Source organism: Pteronotus mesoamericanus, unplaced genomic scaffold, assembly GCF_021234165.1.
Source record: "Pteronotus mesoamericanus isolate MK-2021 breed Mesoamerican mustached bat unplaced genomic scaffold, CSHL_Meso_final contig_202, whole genome shotgun sequence".
NCBI classification, from domain to species: Eukaryota; Metazoa; Chordata; class Mammalia; order Chiroptera; family Mormoopidae; genus Pteronotus; species Pteronotus mesoamericanus.
In genome coordinates, this window is record NW_026555086.1 from 3348306 (window position 1) to 3372952 (window position 24647).

General features: G+C 59.4%; 1 protein-coding gene across 3 annotated transcripts in view; it reads right to left on the reverse strand.

Annotated features, from left to right (window-relative positions):
- ZNF423 (zinc finger protein 423) overlaps window positions 1-24647 on the reverse strand; it is a 300151-nt gene that overhangs the window by 158390 nt on the left and 117114 nt on the right. For all 3 annotated transcript variants that reach the window (XM_054570315.1, XM_054570314.1, XM_054570316.1), the window contains exon 3: window positions 16652-16852. In XM_054570315.1, the coding sequence (XP_054426290.1) occupies window positions 16652-16852 (201 nt within the window). The remainder of the gene's footprint in view (window positions 1-16651; window positions 16853-24647) is intronic.

The window sequence follows — 24647 nt, forward strand, 5'->3', positions numbered from 1 at the left end:
GGGACTTGGGGCGGGAGAAGAAAAGGGTCTTAGGTTCGAGCTCGGCTCCAGCTGGGTCAGGAGACAGGTGAGCACGCGTGAGGATTTTATTCTGCACACACTTCCCATGAACCCGCCAGGCCAGCACCAGGCCCTGGGTGAGCCAAGGCGAGAAGGCAGGGCCCTGGCCGCTCCCGAGGCCTGAGGCTGGGCGGCTGGGAGGGGTGCACACGGCCGAGCCACAAGGCGTCGCCCCCGGGCACAGTGCCCCCTGGAACACCGCAGAGCGGGTCAGAGCAGGCCTACGGGCAGCACTTAACAACAGGACCGGACACGCTGCTGACGGTCGGCAGGTACGTGGGGAAAAGGCTGACTCAGGGCAAGCTGGAGAGCCGGACGTCCAAAGGTCGCGCCGCATCCCTGGATCACGGCTGGAGTTTGTTTTCTCCTCTTGGCGTGTCTTTATTTAATGGATCTCCTACAACAAATTTGTCTAACAAGCATGAAACAAGAAAAATGTATCTGGAAAACAAGGGAGCGGGCCAAGCGCTCCTGGGAGCCCCGAGGAGGAGCCGGACCGCCGCCTGCGCGGAGGTTGGGGGCGGCGGGGAGAGGGCCGGCTCTGCCACGGGAGCGAACCGGTGGGCGGGCGGGCGGGGCGGGGGCCGGCAGAGAGAAGGGCGTGGGCACAGGCACGGCAGATTCTGAGGGCAGGGGCGAGGTGCAGAGTGAAGAGACAGGCTGCAAAATCAGGACAGCCCCCACCACAATGGCCGCCTGAGTGAAGAGGCGGGTATCGGGCCTGCGGGCACCGGAGGCTGGTGACCCTCAGAGCCTGACCCATCCCCTCGCCCATCACAGTTTGCCTTAGAAGGACTGGTTTCTGACACACAATTAGCAAGAGGAACAGGGCTGCTGGCCCAAGCGAGATGGAACCTCCAGGCCCTTGCCTCCCAGTCACTGTCCCAGTATCTGCCAAGCCAATGGCCACGCTCAAAACAAGCTCCCTCCCCAGGAACAGGTGCGGAGCCTCCAGTCCCAGCTCTCAAGGGGCTCGCCGTCTTAGGTGGGGGCCGGCCTGCTGCCTCGGCTGCCCGCCGTCCCGCCAGAGCCAGGGGTGACGGGCCCGGGGCCCACTGCCTGCAGGGAGGACCTCCAGCCGCTGGAGGGGCAGCTGCCATCAAACGCAGTCCGGGTGTCAAAAGGAAATTAAAACACATGACCCTGCCACATTTTTTATCATCCATTCATAAAAAATACAAGAGCGAGAGAAAAGAAAAATAGGTCACTCCAGTGAAATTTACAGTGACTTAGAAATCTAAACCTCACCGGAAGGTCTTCGGACTCTGTCTGGCTTCTGAAGGCCAGGTGAGCCTGACCCAGAGAGGGAAGAGGGAGCCCAGACATGCAGAGCAGGGTGGGGGGACGGCCTGGGAGCCTGCAACGCAATGGCACCCTCAGCCTCACGGCGTGGGGGGCCGCGGGCCACATGACTGCTGGCCCCACGGGAAAAGCCCACCAACAAACCCCAGAATGACTTGCGGATGAGTCTATTCTCCACACGGCAGCCAGAGAGGTCTTTTAAAAACATTATGTCCTATCATGTCACCCCCCTGGTCTTAGGACAAAATCCCCTCTCTCCTCCCCTGGAATCTCAGGCCCCGAATGATCTGGCCCCAAAAGAGTTGATCCCACGCTCTCAGCTCCCTGCTCACTGGCACCTACCCCCCAGCCTCCTTGCTGGTCTTCCAACATGCCCTTTCACCTCTGCTTCCCCGGGGCCTTTGCATATGCCCTTCTCTACTGCCTTCACCTGGTTATCTCTATTCATCCTACATTCAGGGCCACAACTCTTAGAGGGCCTACATACAGAGGAGAGCATGCACCACACTCATAAAAGTCAAAATGGGGGGGGGGGGGCAGACACGCTACACTTTAAAATAAGTGTAAAGAAGTCTTGACACTTTGATATATTTATTTTGTGCTGTATATATATTCATGCTTTAAAAATACCTTATGTTCTTGCAAAAGAACTTCTTTCTCCTGGAGGAGTGGCCTTGCCTTCCTGGTACCCTAAGCACTTACTTGGTTGCATATGGTTTACATCTCAAGCCCAACCTCACCACCTCCAGGAAGCCCTCCCAGATATCTCACTGCCACTGCACCACAAAGACCAGATGCAGAGGCTCCTCTCAGCACTACCGCAGCACCATGTACTTTCCCCTCGAAGCCCTTATCGCAGTTGCACGTTTCCCATTGTTTGTATGGCTTTTGAATTAATGAGCGTCCCAGCACGCTCAGCTCCACCCAGGGACCCGTGCCTGCACTGCCCACCAGCGTGCCCCTGCCTTCGCACGGTGCCCAGAGCATGGCAGGTGCTCAAGAAATAGTTGCCGAGGGCGTGAATGATGAGCAGCTGCAGGAATGAACGGGGACAACGGCTGACGTCATAAACACAGTCAGCAATGCACCCAAAGGAGCCGTCACCGAGCTCCTGGACTAGGCAGAGCCCCCTCGTGAATTCGAGTCATTCTTCCAGCAAATGTGAACAAGACGCCTACTATGTGCCAGGCCCAAGGGCACTAGGATCAACAAGAAAGGCCTTATCCTTGAGAAGAGGCTGACGCATGAAAAAACCAAAGAGAAAACAGAGCCTTGGAGTGCTGGGGGAAGCGGGGGGGGGGCAGAGGTGAACTGCAGGTACGCCATCACCTCTGTGTCTTGTCCCCCTGTGCCGTCCCTCGCAGTCCGGACGGTGCTGTCCGCGGCAGGTGCCACCCTGCCGGGAGCAGCAGAGGGACACACCGTGGCTTTGCCTTCTAGCAGGCTGGGATTGTTAGAACCTGCGCCCCTGAGAGCTACCTCCCGTTGCACAACACACGGTGACCAAGCTCTCACTCTGGGCTGGGCACAGTGCCAGCCACGGGGACACGGCGACCAGGCCATGTCCCGCTCGTCGGCTCGCGCCCCAGCCAGCCCCGCCTGCCCTTCCGGGGCATTTTCTCAAGTGCTACACTAAGCAGAGAGGTTGCTACTGGCATCTAGTGGGCAAGGCCAGGGCTGCTGGGTGACCTGCAAAGCAAGGGACCGTCCCTCCGAAGGAGGACTTACTGTCTCTAAACGGCACCTGAACTTGGAAGTTCTAGCACAGACCCATCAGCTGCAAACAAGCCACACCCCTGCCTCCACTTGCCCCCAAGCACTGGAGAGCAGGGTGCCCAAAGCAAAGTCAAATCGCCAATGGTCCCCAAGAAGTGACATCTGCTTGACGTGTCCAGTTCTGGTGCCTAGAAAACTCAAGCTCCCATCAAAACTCTCCTCGCCACGTCCCAGCCCGACCCCCCCATCCCCACCCCCACCTCCAGAGTGTGCTCCGCCGCCCCACAGTCCTGGCAACTCAGAGCGGGGGTCCACCCTGGGAGCAAATGCAGAATCCTGGCCCCTCCCCCTGCTGACCTGCTAAATTATAATCTGCATTTCACAAGGTCCCGCGGGACCTATATACACTTTAAAGTGTAAGAAGCGCGCCTAAGGCCACTCCAGGACAGCCTTCAGGGGCACCTTCTGTTCCAAATTCCCAGTGGTGGTGGAGCTGGCAGGGAGCCTGCATCCACCTGACCGCCTCCACCCTGGCCCAGCCTCCGCCTCGCTCGCCTGGACCCCCAGCCCCGCCTCCATCCCCTGGCTCCGGTGTCGGGCCTCCCTGGGGAGAGCACCTTCAGTCGATGGTGGAGAGCAAACCACGTGTCACAGGGTGGGTGTGTGGCTTTTTCTCCCTATTCAGCTCAAAGGTGGGTCCGCTGGAAGGGACCCCCAGAACAACCCGAACACGTGTCAGCCTTAAGGAACCCACTCCAGGAAGATTCCACTTACGCCCCAGGGAGGTGACACAGTCGGTCAGAAGGTATTCCCTTTGTCATCCCCGAGGAGCTGGCCAGCCGGAGAGGACCCCGCTGAAACGCCCGCAGCCGTGCGCGCCGACACCCGCACTCGTAACCCCAGGCTTCGCTGGGGGAGCTCTGGAGCTTTGACCCGAGTCTCACCTGGGCCTTCTCTTCCGACTGGACTGCGGGCTCCCGGGGCGGCGGGCTGACGCCCTTTTGTAAGTGCCTCGAGCCCCAGAGCTGACCCTGGCGCAGCATCTGACACTGAGTACTGGGGTAACCGTTGCAGGATGGGGTGGGTAGAACGGTGAGGATGAGAAAGACCGGACAGGACCGAAGGGAAGGGACAGGGAGAAGGAGGGGCCCGGCAACGCCGCTTCCTCTCCGGGGCCACGCACGCAGCGCTCCTACAGGCACACAGGCACAAGGGTGGACCACAACCTGAATGCCCCTCCCCGGCCGACCAGCTGCACAGCCCCTGTGCACCCCGGCTATGCGGTGCCAGGAAGCAGTTCACAGAGCAGGAGGGAGATCCACGAACCTGCCCGGAAAACTCTCCAAGGCATAGCACTGCGTGATAAAAGGGGCAAGCTGCAGAACGCTAGATCCAACGTGGTATCATTTATTTTTTTAATCAAAAATCAATATGACATTGTTTCTGTGGATACCCGTATACCCTATTTCATCAAAACTAAGATACCATCCATTGTAAAATACACGATTACAGACCACTAAAGAAAAAAAACTGTCAACGAAACCCTGACACGCCACTAATTCTCAAGATTCATCTTGATTTCGGAGACGTTACTTTGTCTTAGCACCTATGAAACGTGGCATTATGTAAATTTGTAGTGGAAGGTCTCGAAGAGGCAAGCCACATCGGTGACCGCAATTAACCTGAGGCGGGGGGGGGGGGGGCGGGGACAAAGGAGGCGCGGGCCTCATCTGTCATCTTTGAAATTGCTACAAACAGAACAGATTGATGTGTTAGTGATATTTAGCAATGTAACTTTTTTAAAAAATAAAGAATGGCTGAAAGCCCCAACCACCTCTTGCTAAAGGTGAAGCAGCGGTGAAAACACTGGACTGAAGCGTTAGTCATCGAAGAAACAGGGACTTTCCACGGTGATGAGTCAGGCGGGGTCACCAGGCTTTGTGAAGAGGAGAGGCACTCCCTTGGGGGTGTCCCGAGGGGGACATGTGACGGAAAAAAGCAACAACCGGAAGAGAGGTTGATCTGGGGGAACAAATTCGCCAGCCCTCACAGACAAACAGCAGGGTTACGTGGGGGCCGAGGGTTGTCCCCAGAAACGGCACCATCAGCAACCCTCGCCGCTGTCTGCGGAGCTGGCTGGAAAGTCACGATACCCGCAGAGCATCCAGGCCATCCTAAGCACATCACCCGCAAGGGACCTGCTCCGACTCAATCGTCTAATTCCGTCTTAATATCCAATTCTGTGTGGCGGGCAGAGCTGAACCTGCCACAGCGCGTCACCTCGCCCTGCGCGCAAATAAAAATAGCTTTGGTGCTCGGGGCCTGGGTCTCCCCGCCTCGTCCTCTGGGGGTCCCGGGTGGCGCCGCCGGCGAACGGAGAGCACTGGCGATATAAATACCTAATGAACAAAGAGGCTCCTCGGAAGCATCCTTGACCTTCCGGCTCTCCTTGACTCCTCCCTGCCTTTGTCCCCAGTGAAGCTGCAAACGGAATGACACTGTCGAGGGGGGGACAGCCCCACAGGGTACCCTCCTTGCCAGTTTCTCTGGCAGTGACGCAGTGAATGGCATTAATTGAATGATAACCTACGCGGTTCTCCACTTATGCGAAGAACAAAGTTTCGGCAGCTTTGGGCCAGGAGCTGAACAGCTACGCCCGCCAGGACCCGGGCTTTGGGTCTGACCAGTTCATGCCTCTGCTCTCATGCTCTGCGGTCTTACAGCGCGAGACCCAAGGGCTGACCAGAACGATGTCCCAAAACCCACAGAGCAACCCGACTAAGCCCCGAGCTCCATGAAAACCGCTCCCCGGACGCAGCCGTTCAGGACACGTCCCCTTTCGTACATCGGAGTGCCCCTCCAAACTGGGGGTTCCCAGCAGCATCCTAGCCCACCCAAGACCACCCCTCCTAGCCATCGGTCCCTTCAGATCACCCTCACCCTTCGCCCTCTGCTCTGTGCCCAGGGGGGCTGACCAACAGGCCCCTCTGCTTCAGGCGTCCTGTGGGGTTCAGCCCGTGGTCCCGGCAGAGACTGGAGGGCAGCGGGCGACAGAGCAGGGGACCTGTCCCGGGGCGCGCCCTCCAGGTGTCACGGCGCGCGGTGGCCTCTCCTGCAAGGCGGCCTGCATCGTAGCTGATGGACTTCCCCCAGGTGCTCCCCACCCCCAGCGGCTTCCCCTCGCCCCGCCCGCCTCCGGAAAGGGCCCTTGATTAAATGCTCCTCAAGTGCTGTGTCGGAACGTGCCATCTGTCTTCGGCTAAGTCCCTGACGAAGGGGGCCTCCTTTAAACAGCTTTTAAGTAAATATGTCGACGAGACGTCAGTTCGGAGTGTAACGAAGAGGCGTCAGAGGAAGCAATGACGAGATGTGGCCCACAGTGACAGCAGCCGGGCCTGGGCCATTTCACTGACTCACTCCCCGGGCCCCTGTCCTGTGACCTGGCTGTAGGGCTCTCGAAGGCCACTGCCTGCAGCTCTGCCCCTCTGCCCGCAAGACAGTCGCTCCCAAAGCCCGCCTCCCATCGCTCCCAAGGCCCGCCGTTCCGTCGGCGCCCCTCAAAGCCCTCCCGGGACCCGGGGGCCCCCCACACTCTGCTGAGGTTCTCTTTCCCTGCGACGCAGTGGCTCCTGGGGGCTGGAGCCCCACGGCAGCGACACCAGCCCACAAGCACCCAAGCCGGCCCTGTGTGTCACGCTCAACTCGTCCCTCTCTACGCGTCTCTGTATCTACGGCAGGAGCCCGCTCTATCCCTGGCCCCGAGCCAGGGCCTGGCACACAGTAGGGACTTCATAAAACCGAAGGTCTCACATGGGAAGGGTCCCTACCCGCAGGAGAAGCTACTCTCAGCAGGCGACTTTGGAGCTGGGACCCAAAAGGAGGTGAAGGCGCTCGCCAAGGGAAGCCTGCAAGAGCATCCGGGGAAGGGGGAGGCCGCGCAAAGGCCCTGCGGTGCGGAGAAGCCCGGCCGGTCCGTGGCCCAGGAGGAGGAGCCGAGGGGGCGGAGGGGAGGCCAGGCCACTGGGATGGGCTCATTGGAAGCACAGCAGGAGGCGGTCCAGTCAGGTCGGAGCTGCCTTGGGCACAGATGCTGGGAAGGGGCTGGGAGGCCACAGGCAGATGCCAGCCATCTGTCCTCCCCAGTCCCCTCTGCGTGCCCCTCAGCCACCTTCCTCCACCCTCCTCCCGCCTCTGCCCCTACCGGCCCTCAGAGGGGGTCAGACCGGCTCCGACAGATCTGACCTCGTCACCTGTCACTGGGAAGAGCTGACATGCGCAGGCGGCCACTTGGCGAGGCCGAGGCTCCTGGCATCAAGGAGGGCAGGGTGAGGGGAAGGGCGGGTGGGCGCGCCCCCAGGCAGCCAGCGGCCTGCCGCCCGCCTGCCCAGCGGCCTCCTAGGCTCCCTCCTCCCCGATGCCCCACCCCGAGCAACGATGTCACTTCCAAAGGCAGCCGAACTCCAGCCAGTCAGCCCTATCAAAATGAAACTGTTTAACACAAAATGAAGCATTTTATAATCCCCTGTACATTTTTTTGCCTGCGCTGGTACACACAGTGTTTAAAAACACTGCCAAAACCCTCCACCCATCGTTCAGCTTCATTTTAGACCAGGGCCTGAGTTACATTTCCGATTGCCTCGCTCTTTCCCTGTCCCGCACAGCCGGCAGCCCCCCGGCCTCCGCCCCACCCCAGCTCCAAGGCCGGTCAGGCCCGCGTGCAGAGCCCGAGATTTAAAAAAAAAGGCCAACCCCCTGCTGGCTGCACTCCCCCGACCACGCGTCCCAGCCAGCGGGAGATAAATCTGGTTGCCTTCTCATTTTATTGGGGAATGGTCTTTATTTTTCTGTTAAGGTGTCACTGTAGGGGTGCCAAACAGGAATCTCAGGGTGCAGAGGAACTAGAAACATTGGCCCGGGCCAGCGCCCGCACCTCCACCTCCACCTCCGCACCCCACTCCCCTACCCCTGTGGTCATCTGACGTCCCGCCTCCGGGCTTTTAAAAAGGCTCTGGCCGCCAGGAAGTTGCTCCTTGCGTGAGGGGTCCCTGTGGCTTCTAGAAACGGCCCCGGTTCTGCCCCTGGGAGTACCAAGATGAACGGAGAGAGGGGTCAGGGTGTCTCACCCCGCTCCCCCACAGCTTGGGCCAGAGCGTTCCCTGGGCAGCCCCTCCGCTACTGTCTCATCCAGAAGTGACAGTAAAAATACCAGGTCACCATTATAGGAACAGACACCAGCTGAACCGGTGGGTCTGGCCAAGCTACGACCAGCTCGAGGTCAGGTCCCCCACGCGACAGTCTTTTCTGCCGGAGGCAAAGCTCCCTCCCTCTTTGGGAGGCTTCTGCTGAACAGCATCCATGCCCCCTTCTTTGGCTAGCAGCACCCTGGTTCCCTCTGGGAACATCCCTGAGTCTGACATTCAGAGCATGTGACCCGGCCTGAGCCAAAGCCGACATGGCCTTCATCAGGGCCAGGAGGTGCAAGGTCATGAGGCCTTCGCCAGACTCCCGGGTTCAGCCGGCTGTGAAGCCAGCCCTACACCTGGAACTTCTGTTTCCACTAACTGCCTCAGCTTGATGTAAGCACATTAGGGGCTGAGTTTTCTGGCACTGGCCACTAAGAAGCCCAACTTGCAAGCCTAACTAGGATGCCTCCTCTCTCTGTCTTCCCCTAACCCCTCTCCTGCCAGGGTCTCTCCAGCAACACGTGGAACAGAGCAATTGCCTCCTTCAGCCTACTTAGGACACAGCCTCACAGCCTCGGCGTACACTAGCTCAGCCTCCAAGTACCCTAACCAATGCAGCCTCGAGGAGCATGAACCAACGCAGCCACAGAGCGAACCAACGCAGCCACAGAGCGCACCAACCAACGCAGCCTCGCAATGCACCAACCAAAGCCGCCTCGAGGCGCACCAACCAACACGGCCTCGCGGCGCACCAACCAACGCGGCCTCGGGGTGCATCAACCAACGCGGCCTCGGGGCGCACGAACCAACGCGGCAGTGACTCAGCTACTCCTGTGAACTTCCCTCCCACATCATACACAGGGCCTTAGCCAGCACTCAGCACACCACAAAGGGAACCAACCCATTCTCTGGAACAAAACACTGGTCAGTTTAAGACTGTCCTGGCCGAAGTCCCTGAGGGACCAGGTGTACTAAAACTGGCTGTTTCACTCCCCACCCCATCCCGTGTGTCTGGAGTGTCTCCTAGCTCCTAGGAGGTGCTCGGGAAAAGGGCTCGATGAAGAACCAACACACAGGCGTCGCTCCGGTTCTGAGGAGCACCTTTTCCTCGCCAGGTGGTCCACTTGGGCCTTCAGGCGCCGCAAGCTGTAAACTGGGCAGCACGGGAAGAGGTCACCCGTGGTTTTCAGCGATGGCAAGGACTGCCACAAAATACTTCCCCCCTACTTGCCTCTTTCACCCTCATGTCAGGCAGGATGCCGCTGGACGCAGGGGTGCCCAGCCTGGGCCCCTCTCCCAGAGCCCCTCTGCCAAAGGACCAGGAGACAGCAGTATAGGGGAGAGAGGCTGGGCTGGCTTCAGGGGAAGCCCCGAAGTAAGGGCGCAGCTTCCACAGAGTAAGAATTCAAGGTCAAAGTCCTTCTTCCATGAGAAGCAAAGGAAACGCCCAGTCTAACTGGTGTGAGTCCAGGACCTCAAGGACGGCAGGCTTGGTATGGGGCACCCCTGCCCCCAAACAGCCACTGGGCCCGATGGGAGCCACACAGGCCCCACCCATCAGAGAGCACAGGGGTGCCCAGCTTCCAGCACCTGTCCCTCGACCGCCCTGAGGGCTGCGCTGCCCCCTAGGAATTACCAGATACGCCCTGGGGGGAGGGGAGCATCGGTGAGCCCTGACCCGCTGCCCCCTGCGACCTCTGCCAAGTCCAGCCTCACTGAGCAGCCGCACACGGTCAGTGCTTTCAGTCACCCTGGGGCGTCCTAGAGGCTGGAAGGGACCAGAGGGCACATGGTGGGGGGAAGAATCTTCCAGATGTTTTCACGGAGAGCTCTGCAGTTATCTGCTTTATACACGGGCTGGGTATGAGAATAAGCCTGGAAACCACTGGGCCACGTGGTCTTTCAGGAAATCTGCTTCCCTAAAACGCAGAGAGGTGCCCAGACACTATCAAGGTCAACGTGATGGACTTGATAAATGACCCCCAACACCCTGGTGTGCGATCCAGCCACGTAGCTCCCTCCTTCCCTTGTGCCCACGCACACTTCCTTGCTCCTGAAGAAAACACGGCATTTCCTGGCCACCATCCAGGGGGCCCCCTCCCCGACTCTCAGTCCCAGGGGCGTTAGGGGGCTGCCCCCGACGCCACCCACCCTGAGCCTGGCTAACATGCGTGCCTGTCTCCCCCGGCCACCGTGTCACCTCAGAGGTGAGTAGGAGTCCCCCTCAGGACGTCCGTGCCGGCAATCAGGAGTTAGGAGGGTAGGAGGCGGGAGGTGCTGGGGACACCTCTGCTGCTGCACAGGTGGTGACAGGGTTTGTGGAGACAGCCGTGGGGCGTGTCCCCGCAGGGCCTGGAGGGACCTCAGCTCCCTTGGCCAATGAGCCCGCGATTTTGTGCTTCTCGGTTTGCCTTGAGTCTGTGCTGATAGCACATTCTTAACGGAGGCCCTGCTATGTGCCGGGCAAAGGGTCATGGCGACGTCACACAGCCCGGGCATGTAACAGGCATGGTGCCACTACTTGCTGATGTGACATGTGTCCTCCGGAAGCATCCGACCTGAAACGGATAAGCAAGCTGGACCCATACCACACCAGGAACACACGCGCAGCGACTCTGAAGGTCTGTTGGGGGTGTCTCCCTGTCCCGCCCTCCCAACCCAGGACCTCGGCATTCTGCTGGGCGTGCAGCACGGGAAGCCGGCAGGAGCTCTGGCTGCGCCCGGGGACGGTGCACAAGCCAGGGCGCAGCCCGCGGGAGCAGCGCCCCCCCCCCCAAAGTGTCCCGGTGGAGGGCGGTTTGCAGAGACTCAACCCTGAGGACCAGCGACCCCAGATTCCATTCCGGCCCACCCTTGGACACAAAAGAACCCAGGGGGCACAAAGATTCAGAAATCCACCAAGGCGGTCAAGCGGGCTGGGTGGGAGAGACGTGAAAGACCCCGCCCGGTGGGGAGCCCTCTGGGACCACAAGCCTACAACACACCCTTCTGGCGGAAACCGAAAGAAATGTGGGTTCTTCCCCCCGGACCCCTGCCTTCCGCCCTCTTGGACGCCACATCCAGTTCCGGAGAGCCTCGCAAGCCCAACCACGTGGCAGCAGCATTCACTCCTCCCAGTGGGGACCAGGGGCACGGCCCACAGCCCCGCAGACGCACAGGTGAATACCACCACCCACGTCCGACACAACTGCTCCCCACGTCGCCACCAGGAGCCAGGGCTCAGCTGCTGAGCCCAGACAGACCCGCGGAGCCCCCGCAGCCTCCGGCTTCGCGGGCACCCTCCCGGGGGTCTCAGGGGCCAGGGAGCTGGTCGGCAGTTCGGGGAAGGCTCCGCACTCACCCCCGGCTGGGCAACCACCCCGCTCGTCGCTTCCTTCCCGAAGGGCCACGCATGAGCCCGCTGACTCCATGGCCAGCGCCTCCCCAGGAGCTGGGGGTGACATCTGCGTACACTGAAACAGCCTTCAAGGCGCGGGGACGGCGGCTATTGAAAGGTCACCTTTCATCCCACCGAAGAACTTTTTTACGAAGCGATTGCCGTCTCCACCAAATTACCTTTCCTGTAAACACCCAGGTCCTGCCTCCCGAGCACCCGAGGGTCCCTATGCCTAGCACCTGCTCAGCAAATACTTGTTGACTGAATAAACCATCTCTTCCTGCCTGCAAGTCCCCCTTCCGATGCCACGCTGCCTGCAGACCGGCGGGGCCCAGCTTCCGTGCAGGGCGCTCTCCGTTCTGCGCCCTCACGCCTCAGAGCCTGTATCGCTGCCTGTCATGCTGTGGACACGTCTGTCCCCCTCGACGAGATCAACCAAACATTTACTGAGCACCTACTATGTGTTCCAGCCACAGGCCACGGCTGCCCTGGGGACAGAGAAGAGACCAAGACCCCAAGCCTTGGCATCAAAATCCTTGATTGTTGCCAATCTGGCCAGTGTAAAATAAAATAAAATAAAATAAAATAAAATAAAATAAAATAAAATAAAAGGTGTTTTCCTGTGGCTTAAATGTACAGGTCTCTTACGTAAAGGAGGTTCTGACACTTTCTACATGTTTAAGATGAGTGGCGTTTCTTTTTCAGGTTCCATTTCTGTCCTTTACACATGGGAGATGTTCGAAATACCTAAAGACAGCGTGGCACCGCCAGCCTAAGTGGGCACTGGCCCTGCTTCCTGTTGATTTATTGGCTCTTTTCTTAGTGTTGGTGGGAGCGCCTTACGCATTAAGAAAAATGTCTTCTGCGTGTGATGTGTGTGTCCTTGGCTGAATTTATGGTGGTTTTGGCAATGCAGAAACATTTTGTTTTTATAATATTCCCTTTGTTTTATGGCTTTTGGGTTTAGGGTTATATTTAGAAAAAGCCTTCCCCCCCTCTAATACTACAATTTTTTTTTTAACTCACTTGTTTTCTTTTAGTATTTTAAAGTTTTCCTTCTATGTTTGGATTTCTGATCCATCTGGGATTTGTTTGGTGTTAGAAGGAGGAAGGGATCCAATTCCTTTTTTTTCAGGATGGCTACCCTGTTCTCCCCAGTCCCCCTCCCTGGGTGACCCATCTGTCCCCCCGCGATCTGGAGTGACACCTTTCTCATACCCTAAATCTATGCAGGTCCCCGTCTGGTCTCCGTTCTGTTCCCCGGTCTGTCCCGCACTGGCCTGGTGGCCAGCCCCACACGACACCCCTCTCTTCTGGAATTCCCTTCTGTCCTTGCACGCCTGTTTTTCCTTAGAAATGTCAGACTCAGCTTGTCATTTCTAAATCAACCCTATCATCCTTTTCATTGGCTTAAGGCAGGTTAATGGGTTAATTCAGGCCACATCAACATATTTACAATAGTGGATCTTTCCACGCAAGGATAAGATCTGCCTTGTCCTTTATTTACGTCTCTTTTGTGTCCGCCACTGGCGGATGCTGTTTATGGGTCTCGTCCAAACACCGGGATGCGGCTTCCTGGATCGGTTCCCTGGTCCTCATCCATCTGTGGCCATCGGAAGCGGGACCCTTTCCTAGCCCCTGTTTTCTAGCTGGATGCTGTCTGCACGCAGGAAGGCTCCTCACGTGGGGCTGTTCGTTGGGCTCGAACCCCAGGCCCTTGCGCTGCGCAACGCCGGCCGACACCCAGAGGCTGTGCACGCTTCCCGTGGGCAGAGGGCACCGGCGACCTGCACCTGTGCACTTGGCACAGCTCTGCCCAGCGGCTGGCCCGCGCCTGCTCTGTTTTGCCCAAATGGATCCAGTACGAGGGGCACCCTAAGCGGCGAGGCAGGCGGGGCCCCACCCACGCTGCCGGCACACAAAGGCGAGCCCGGGCCAGCCGGCGCGCGGGAACGAGGCTGGCAGCAGGGCCCGCGGACAGGAACGCTCCCGGCCCTGTAATTACGGCCCACGGGTCACTCTGGCCGCAGCTGAATAAACCAGGGTGTAATTAACTCTCCACCCGGCGCTCCACGCAGCAGCGTCTCACCTTTGCCAGAAAAGGAGGGTCTGCCCTTCCTGAGGGGCTGGCGACATGCTCCTCGGTCCCCGTCCTCAGGAAGGGGGGGTGGCTGAGGGAGGTACAGAGAAATTAAGCCACAGGGAGCACTTTTTTTTTTTTTTTTTTTTTTTTGCGGTCGCTATTTGAGCAAATTCCCCTCTTATTTTTATGAACGTGAGCATTCAAAAAAGCTGTTTCTGTCTGGAGTTTAGTTTGCAATTGCTCCCCATCCCTGGATCTCGTGGGACAGGGCAGTGGCCCCCACCCCCGCCCAACTCCCCTGTCAAGGACCTGGAGGTCGCTCTGCGAGAGCAGTGTCAGAGAGCCCCAGTCGAGATGGCCCCCAACACCCCCCACGGCCTCACCCCGACACACTGCTGCCTGCCTGGGAGGCCCGCCCCTCCCCACACACCTGCCCGGCGGCCCAACGGGGACAGCCCTCTGCAGGGGACAAGGCGCAGCCAGGATGGGACAGGTGCACCTGCCCTCGGGCCCCAAATTCTCAGCAGCACGGAGGGCTCCGCCTGCCCCCAAACAAGACTCAATGGTTCTCTCAGAAAACTCCGCTGAGCGCCCAGAGCCCCCGGCCTCCGCGGACACGGTCCTCTCTGAAACGGCCTTTGTCAGGCCTCCAGGTGCCCCTATGCTCCGTGAGGACGGCGGCGCCCACCTGCAGCGTCCCCGGCTCCGTGACTGGACGGCCCGTGCCGCGCGCCCAGCAGACCCCTGCACCGGCCGGGAGAGCCTGCCCTCGCCTCCCGGGCCCAGGCCGGCCTTGTAAAGCGGAGACAATGTTCAAGCACCGCAGGCTAGAGCCCGGCGTACACAACGGATTTTTAAGGAGGGGGTGACAGAGCCCCCTCGGCCAAACAGGCCCAGAGACACCGCTGGGGACAGCGGGTGAGAACCGCGGCACAGGCGGAGGGTGTGGAGCCGTCCCAGGCGGGGACCTGATTTGGAGGAGACACACGCGATTCCCAGGGGTTACCCTGTCTGTCATGGGGAACCCAGGCACCCACGGCCTGGGGGAAATAACGCCTCTCCTATCTCTTCTGCGTCAGGGACACTCTCCCAGACCGGGTCACACCAGTGCGGGGTGGCCATACATTTCTCAGGGGCGCTGTCAGGTATTTCACGGACTCCTTCTAGGAATGTCTGACTCCCAGTCTCCGTGGAGGTCGTGGGTGGGGTCCTGCTGGGGCGCGGGCAGGCGTATCGGCGGACGCCCCCAGCCCCCACGGCGGCTGCCACGCCTTCTGCCGGAGTCCAAGGCTGAGGGCAGAGGAGGCCCTGTGATGAGACTCCTGCCTGGGACCGGATATGGCTACTTCCAGCACAGGCCCCCACACAGGCCCCACCGCGTCGCATGCTCTCTTCTCCGCCTAGAAATGCCACCGGTACCAAAAGGGTGGCAAGAGATACAAAAATCTCCTTGATTCTGAGAACCGGAGCACAGCGAGGCGCACAGCAGGGAACCGCAACGGCACACTTAGGAAATGGAGAGAGTGGCTTTTCCTTTGACCAACTCATTGGCTGTTTTAAAAGTAGGAGACAGTATTTCATTCTCTTACAGGCTAGAATCCACCGCAGGTCCTGGCTAAATGGGGACGAGCACCAGCATCTGTGATTTTTCTCAAGCAGGGGAGAGTGCACAGCTCAGGGGCCTGAAGACGCCCTGGCTCGGCCACCAAATCGCTATGTGACCTTGGCCAAGCACGCACCTGCCCCTCTCACGCCTCAGTACGCTAAGACCCTAAGTCAGCTGTCACCTCTGCCTGTGGTGGGAATATCACAAAATCCAAATGACTGGGGTTTGATTTGCTGAGCCCCACCAAAGCCCAGGCCTGGAAGAGTCCTCTTGGGGGCACTGTTTTGGGGTATCTGTTCCCTTCCGAGGTGAGAACAGGCACTGGGTCCAGCCAGGGCGCGCGGGTACAGGCGTCCCTTGAGGGAAAGTCATAGCAGCTCCCCAACCGCTTGGCTTTCTAACTTCTGAGATGGTATGAAAGGAAGGGAAACGGAGAGCTTGGAACCCAGCCTACTTCTTACCAGCAAATTTCCCCCAAAACAGGCAACAGGTCCTCTTTAGAACAGCGGTCTGAGATTTTAGGTCCTTTCCCCATAAACGGGCACCCAAGATATTTTCATCCAACAATCACGATCCAACAGGAAGCTCTCTGGGGACAGCTGTGTGAGGAACACAGATGTCCCAAACTCAGGGCCCTGCAGCGCGGCTGCCACCCCCAGGGGACCCACATGCCATCGTCCCCCGCCCTGCCCCCACCCCGTGACCCAGACGCATAGTCGCACACAACTCGTGAAGTTGTAAACAGCTCCTGTGAAGCCCTGGCCTTGCCCGCCGTCTCAGGAGCACTGAGGAAACAGAGAACAGGACCGCCGTCCGGCGCGGCAGCAGCCAGCCCTCAGAGAGGCAGCGGGGCCAAGCGCGGAGGCGAAACCGGGCCCCTTTCTGGCCAGGCTCTCCTTGGCCTGTGAGACTGTCCCTGCCCATCACAAGCCCTGGCCTCGGAGCTCAATCTTCCCACAGCTCTCGGCACAGAGGTCGCGTCACTGCGCACGAACAACCTCCTAATGGCTGGGTTTCCAAAGGCCTTCGAGAAATCCGGGGTGGGGGGGGCGGCGGGGGTGGGCGGGCCCGTGTCCTACGGAGCATGGACGGCGGGCAGCGGGGACAGGGAGCCTCCCCCCTCGCTCCCGCCGGCCGGAAAGCTGTTGCTTTTCTTCTTAATTGTATTGAAAAGGCGGATACAGGGTACCCAAGACACCACAATAAAATGACATTCCCTGTAAAATTACATTATTAATTCTTTAATCTCACCCGAGGCTTCAAGCTGCTGCTTTGTCCAATTACCCGCATAACCACCTGTCAGCGTCCCGCGCTGCTGAGCATACCTCCAGGACAGCGGTGGGCCCGGTGGTCCGTCAGGTCCGCCAGCGACTCGAAGTCCTGCTGACACTGATCGCAGGTGTAAATTGACTCATCCTCCATGTCTTCATCGTCCTCATTTCTCTCCTCTTGACTTGTCACGCTGTTCCTGTCCTCCAGCGCCCGGCTGGTTTTCTGGTCACACTCTGGTTCTCCTTCTAGGCCTCCTGCCAACAGGAAGAATACAGTCCACGTGGGCTGACGGGGTCTCGGGAAAGGGTTTTCAAAGAACTGCCCGGCGTTTATTAAGATACATTTAATTAGTCTACCTCCCAGGGTCTATTATCCTGGACGCCTCATGGTATATTAATGTATGGGGTTTTTTGTAGCATGCGGTGCCGTAATTCTCAACTAGGTTCTCTAATTCTTGGTGCAAATCTTCCATGGGGATTTCCTGTCACCTACCTCCGTGAAGGGACGCTGGGGGTTGTGACCCGTCAGGGAGGCGAAAATGCCTTCGCATCTGTCTCCGGAAAACCATCCTCCCACACGTTTCTCCAGAGCCCGTCGGCTGTTCCTAACGCCCCCAAACGTTTTCCCCCAAAGCCTCGCGACTCGGAGCTGGGAGGTCTTGGGGCCAAGTCCACCCTCCTCGCCACGAGCCTCCGCGTGTGCCGACGCGGGCTCGGCCCTCCGCATGGATGTCCTGGCTCTGGAATCCAAGGAGCGCACGTGTTAGCGGGACCACAGAGAGTCGGGCCGTGCCCGAGCCTTCGCTGGTGCCCAGGTATCAGCCTAGACAGGGAGAACCAGGCTTCGAACCCTTCCACCAATTCCTTCCAAATAAAATGCCTCCCGTCTGCTGGGCACAGTTACAAGGCACGGCAATGGCGTCTTGCGTCTGTGTCGCGTTCTGTACTTTTTCAAAGCGGGTTACCTACACACAGACCCGCTTCTCAGCCTCACACACCCTGCAGCTAAAAGCCATCACAGGTAAGACGATACCTTCAGGGACCACTGCCATAGTTTGTTAAAAGCCAACATGCAGTCCTGCCCCCGGCCCGAGGGGGACAGCTTCGTTATTCCCATTTCACAGGTGAGGCGCCTGGCATGCAGCCAGGAGGACGCCCTGTCCCCGGCCCCCTGCGGACATTTCACGCGACTCCCTGCCTCCTGCCGAGTGCACCCCGCTGCAGAGCCGGGGACCGGTACATAGACTCCGCCAGAGGCATTAACGGGACACATGGAGAACTTGTAAATCAAAGTGCAAAACAAACATGGTGAGTGTAACACACGGAACAGATCAGGAATCCCAATAAATGTCAGTGGATTAAACTTGCCCATTAAAATACAGAGACTCGGACTAGAAAATCGAAGTGCGTGTGGTCTCCTGCCACCCGCCCGGAAACTAGCACTGATTCAAATTAAAGAGAGAAATCGCTCCTGTGTGTAAAGACCCCAATGCAAACATGTCTGTGCGTGCAAAGGAGTGTGCGTGCGTGAGCCACACATGACACCACAGCTGCAGGAAAAGGCCTCCACACGCAACCTGTACGCCCCCGAGGGCTGGTCTTCAAAGCAGGAGAGAAGAATGAAGCAGAGAATGCATTCGATTCGAGGTGGGAGCCACAGTCCTATAAATATTCCAATTTGGAAACAGATGATGGTGTAAGGGCTCTCTTGCTCCAGTCTGCACAGCACGCACTTGCAAGCACCCAACACCCAGATCCTGCAAAGACAAATCAGCGCATCAAAGAGCCTGCCGCGGCCGCCTTCCGTGGTGGGGAACAGGGCCCGACACGCCGCATGGAACGGCGCGGAGGCAGTAAAAATCAATGTTTCCATTGGTGGCCCATCAAAACATCTCTCTTCTTACCAATTAGGGGACGTGCAATTTTTAGGCTCTTTTTTTCTTTTTATCAGAACATGCCAACTCCCAGCAATAGAGAAATCCCATTAAAAGCCAGGCAACATATTTATCTCGGGAAATCGGATCCGCTGCTCCGGCAACGGCAAGAAAGAGAAAGCAAAGAAATGAGAAATATCATCGGGAGCCTTCAATATTGTAAGTCATCACACAGCCACGGTTGCGCGCCAAGCCCCGGCTCTGAGATTCCTAGTTTACCGTCTCTTCCCTTAATAAAAAAAAATGTTCTGAAGGGGAAGGGAGAAAAAGAGCCGTAATTCCGGCTTCATCTGCTACTCCAACTCTCTAGATGATACATTACGTCCGGCACACGCTCCAGCTACTTTACTTAACACACAATTTAATAGACGTATTTAAATTATCCTCGTTTTGTTTTGCCTTTTTTTTTTTTTTGCCGTGTTTACTTGGCAGCGCACTCTGCCCTAGCCCATCTCATCCACAATTGGAACCACAAACACTACATCGCATTTGATCTTTTTAAATCTGGTACATCCTGTTGACTCAGGAGGAGATAAATCAGCATGTCAAGTCTCAGGGTTTTATAAGTCAAAAACCCATAAAGTCATCCAAGAGTATAAATCTGTTTTAAGGAACTGTCACCTCCCCTGCCGCTGTCTACTAATGGGGAGGCACGGTGGCTTCGCGGAGGGGGGCAAGAGAGGGGAGTGGGTGAAGGAGGGGGCCTCACCCCTGCAGTCCTGTGGGGTCCCTCGACTGCACAGTCTGACCCTCAGAAAGCCAGAGGGGGGAGACCAGGGGGCCTGAGCTGCTTTGGGGAGCAGGACGGCCCCGCGGACGCAGTCCCCGGGGCCCCAGGCTTCGTCAGCGCCGTCGGGACTTGGGGCAGGAGGCCTCCGAGCTGGGGGGGCCGCGGCTGAGGCCGCCTGTCTCTGAGCCTCACACTAGGGAGGGAGAGGTAAAGGGGGGTGTTTTTCCATTTATAGACGAGAACACGGAGGCTCTGAGCGGGCGCCCGAAGCCAAGGCTGGGACTGGGCCCGCCAGTTGGACGGTGAGCAGCACGCCCTTCCGCGGACCCGGGGCCTGCAGGGGCCCCGAGCTTGAGGACACAAGGCCCTGGGGCGCCCGTCCCCCCACCAGGGTGCTGTCTGCAGTCACCTCGTTCCTCCTGCGCCCACCTCGAGCCCCGCAAGCTGCTCAGTAAGCCCCTGGGGACTGAAGGAACGGACCTTCTCTACTCCCTTGGCCCAGGTCTGGCTGGTCGGGGGTGGCCGCCGCAGAGCCCCCTGCAGGCCCTCATCCAATCCACCGATCGAGCGGGGAGGAGGCAGAGCCCAGAGACCCCACCGGCCCTGTCCGAGGCCCCAGCCCACAGGTGGCCTCGTGCTTCCGACGCGGCGGCCGCCTGGGCCTGAACTACAGTTGGCCCGCGGGTGCCTCCCACGGCCCCAGGCCCTGTGAAGCCGAGCGAGCAGGCCTCGGAGCTCCCTGCCTTCCATTGCGGCCAGCAGCTGGGGAGGGCTTCCTGGAAGTGGGCGCTGCCACCTTCCCCTCAGGCCCCACCCGAGTCTCCTGCAGGCGCCTGGGGCCGCCTGAGCCACGTGCGCCGGACAGGGAATGGCCGGAGCTGGCACCCTACATGCCAGCTTCACGCTCCGCCCCCAACAACCCACAGCCCTGCTGTTTTCTGACGTGTGCACCACTGGGGGCCCGCCGGGGGCAGCTGGCCGTTACGGAGCACCTGCTGGACACCAGGTCCCCGCGCGCAGCCAGCCAGGCGGCCCTGGGAGGCGAGCGCCACTGCGTCCTTGTTTTACAGGTGAGGATCCCAGGGCTCTGCGAGATGACCAGGCTCCAGCAAGAGCGGCAGGCGGGCCTGTGTCTGACTCCACCGCTCTGAGACGCAGTCTTCCTACAGGAGTGGCTCCATGAAAAAACCAGCCACGCATCGAAGATCTTGTAAACCTCTACAAAGTCATGAGCAAGGTCCTCGTCCCGGCCCCTCGGGTCCAGCAAGGGCTCTGCTGGCCCCTCTGATGTCACAGCCACGCAGACCTTCTTTCAGTCCAGCCCATGAATCAGGGCCCCCTGCCCCCAGGGCACAGGTGACGGGCTCAGCCCCAGGCCACAGTGAGGGTCTCTTCTCTCTGGCCCCAGCCCCCACCGGCACACGGTCAGAAAGAGCCTCACCCAGAAGGTCGGCTGCTGCTCCTTCCCGGGAGGGACCATGGGGATCAGCCGGACAGCAAGAGACCTGGGCACCCTGAGAGCGAACCAGAGACTGGCGGGGACCCCACCCCTGGGGCGCAGGGCTGAGCAGCTGCCCGTGGAGGCGGAAGGCCAGGGGAGCCCCCGACGCCCAAGACAGAGAAAACGAGAAGAGAGGTAAGAGTCGTGCGCCATCCCAGTGCCAACAATCACCCAGACGCGCCCGTTCTTCCCTTCGCTCACCCGCAAATATTTACGGAGGTCTACTGTGTGCCAGACACAACACACGCGTGTTTGCTACGACATACGGGGGCTCCCCAGTCTCATTCATCCTGGTCGCCTCCAAGCCCACGCAAAGCCTGGCTCGGAAAAGATGCCTAACAGATACGGGGGCGGGGGGCAGTGCGTGAGCCCACGAATGGATGAACACCAGTGAGGAGGCAGGGCGGCAAGGCCCGCCCCGCACCCGGGCCCCATCTCAGCCCTGGGACTCCCCGCCCCGCCGGCCCCACAAGGAGCACCCTTGAGGAAGCCGCGTCTCCCGCCTGAGTCTGATGCCTTGCACGACCACAAGAAGCCTGACTGCAACAGGCTCCGGACCCTCCTGCCGCACAGGTGGAGGGAGGCTACCTGAATGGATGGGCGTCGACACAAGAAGAACCGTGCGCACAGCGAAGGAACAGACACATGTCAGTCCCAGGGTGCAGGTGCTGAGGAGCCAGGAGGAGGCCAGCACAGGGGCCAGCGCGGGCAGAGGCAAGGGCCCAGGACCAGGGTGGCTGGCAGGACGGACAGAGGGCTGAATACAGGGACGCCAGAGGCGAGAACGGAGAGGCAGGAGAGCGGTCCCGCAGGCCAGCGCGTCGTGGGAAGCCCCCCCCCCCCCCACAGCTCATCCTCCTCCCCGTCAGACCTGGGCAGGGACTGGGCCACCCAGCTCCGCAGAAATCAAAACCACCAGACCGTGCACCGCAGGCACGTCCAGGGCTTGAGCTGGCGACCCAACTAGACAGAGGGCGTCCCAGGCCAGGGGGCTGAGGAAGCCAAGCGGTGGCAGTGCCGGTAGTTATTAGGCACCAACGCCCACAGCAGCAGAGCTGGGACCTCGTTCCAGGGACTGTCTGGGTGACAGAGAAAGAAAAAAAAAAAAATCACAGACTTTGGAGCCAGACTATCTGGATTCACGTGCTACCGTGCAATAGCTGGGGACCTTGGACACGTCACTTACCCTCTCTGAGAAAAATGCAGCGAAGTCACAGTATTTTAATGAGGTAATATAGACACAGCCTGGTACCTGGGCCCAATAAAACTTGAGAAAGCAGAAGCGACAGTTACTGCCCGATCACCGCCGATACCATTCAAGCAACGTGGGCAGTGGCGTGCCACACACGAGAGCTGAAGACCTTGTTCCCCAAGGGAGGGCCTGCCGGCAGGCCGCCCAGGCTCCTGGGGACAGAGGCCATCTGGACACATGCTCCCTTGAAAGGCACAGAAATGCCCACACAGGCCAAAAAAAAAAAAAAAATCCTACTGGAACAGGAGAGGAAAGTCCTGCATTCAAGTCCAGGGTCGCCCCACCCTCCACGCTGTGCGACCTTGACCAGGTTGCACAGCCCCCGCGAGAGGGCAAACCGTGAACGCTGCCAGGGGTGTCCCGGGCAGCCCGTGAGGAGGCCACGCAGACTCGCTCGCTATGCGATTCTCTGGCCGCTTTTCTGCGCCATCCCCAGTGTGGACGTGAGACGCCTCCGCACAGAACACATGGCCCAGGAGGGTGCCTGCCATTTCCCAGGTGCTCCCCACGGGCTTCACAAGGACACTCAGGTTGCAGCCTAACAGGCTTGGGTTTCCCAAAAACTCTTGCCCTAGCAGCTCGGTCCGCTCCCGGGAGTGTGGGGGCCAGGGTGGGAGGAAGCACCTTTTAGCAACCTGCGCGGTAGGCAAACCCCGGGTCTCGCCAGGAGAGGACGCGTCCCCATGAACGCTTGCTCACGCACACCAGGGCAGGCTCACGCACACCAGGGCAGGCAGGATGGAGCGCAGGAGCGGCGTCAGGCTGGGCGGGGCTCCGCGTGTTGGCGTGCGCGCGCGCCTCCGGGACCGGCCCGAGTTCCGCGCCACGGCAGCTTTTTATCCTCAGGTTTGAGACATCGGCGTGCGGGCCGCTGGGTAACATTTAACACTCAGCCCGAAGGGTCCCCCTGGCAACAGAGCCGTAGGCAAATATTTTAACACCTAATTTGCTGTCCGTCCAAGTTCTGCTTCTTCAATAAGGAAGCTGTCTCGGGGTGCGTGCGGCTCACCGGTCAGTGCTGAGGGCTCTGTGGGTGGAATTTCAAAGCCACGGCCCGTCCGACGCTGACCGTGGCTGAACGTGACCCGGCTGCATCCCACAGGCCACGCCGGGACGGTCGCCCGGCATCTTCCAGAGCATGTTTCCTCGGCTGTCAGCAATCCTGGAACCGGAGGCCACCATGATTAGCAGTCGGACGGTGATCCCTTCCCTCAGACCAGACCTCCCAGTTCGTTCACACCCCTCCCCCAGGGACCCAGTACGGGACAGTGACATCAGACCTGCTCCGCAGAGGGCAAACTTAGACTCAGACTGGTGAGACGGCCCACGGGGACACTCAGGTCCGTGGGGACACTCAGGTCGCAGTGGACCAATGCCCCGCCGTTATGCAAATAAGTAGAATGAGCTGGGAGGGGCTGCGTGGGGGGAGGGGGAGAGACGTCCACCCCACCCGGGGGTTGGGTCTGCTCAAACCCTCTCCACGGGCACCGTACGAAACAGCGACGCCCCGGGCAGACACTCGAGCTGTTTTTGCTAAAAGGAGGAAATCCACATTTTTATGTGAAATCTCTCTGGATTTCTAAAGGCTGAGGTCAAGTTTTAGGATAACAGAGTGGGCAGAACGAAAGACCCCCGAGGGCTGGATGCAGCCTGGGAGTGGGGGTAGTCTTTGCCATGGGACAAGCCCAGCTAGAGCCACCAGGTCCCCGCAAGCCTAGCGTTAGGCCGGGGGGGTGAGCTGGGCACCGACGGAAGTGTCCTTCCTTTGGGGATTCAGGACTCAAATTCAAGGCCACTCCTCTGTGACCTCCGTTACTTACACATGGGAGCCTCAGTTTCCTCACCTGGAAAACGCGTGGGACGCCACCCCCTGAGCAGGTGTCGGAGCTCCCAATAGGGGCTGCCTTCTAGGTGAGCTCACCCCAGGTCCCTGCCACACAGGCCCTGGCTGGCAATGAGCTCCCCAAAAGCTGGAGCCTTAACAGACGAACAGTCCACGCCTGTAGCTAGTCGACCAACATTTACTGAGCACCTACTTCGTGCCAAGGGCTGTTCTGGGTGCGTAGATGCACCAAAAACTGAGCCCAGCCCTTCCACCAGCGGAGGTGGCCACGCTGCCCCCAGCACCTTACGCTTTGCCTGTCCGTGAGCACCTGCTGAGCGGACGCAGGGCTCTGCACGCCGGGCGACGTTCAAGGGAAGAGGCCAGCCCACAAGGCAGAGATGGCGGCTCCCCGGACGCGGCTCCCAGCTCGGCCTGGCAAGGAAGGGGCGGAACGGAAAGGCGGTAGATGGAGGAGGCACAGAGCAGGAAGGGGGAGACAAAGCCACCGCAAACACCCCCACCCAAAAGGAGAAAACTCTATTTCTCCGGCGAGTCCACAGTGTCGCTCCGCAGAGCCCCGCGATCTTAATAAAACTGATCCCGCAGCATGCAGTAATGAAGAACAGTGGGACAAGGCCACCCTGGGACCATGAAAATTGTGCGCAGTTACCTCCCCGTGACCTCCCGAGGCTGTGACCATGCTGCCCTCGCCTTGCTGTCGCGTTTTGTCTCTGACGGCTGCTGGGAAGCAGGAGATGGAGGCGCAGACCGAAAGGAGGCGGGGGCGGCCGGCGGGGCCACGTGAGGA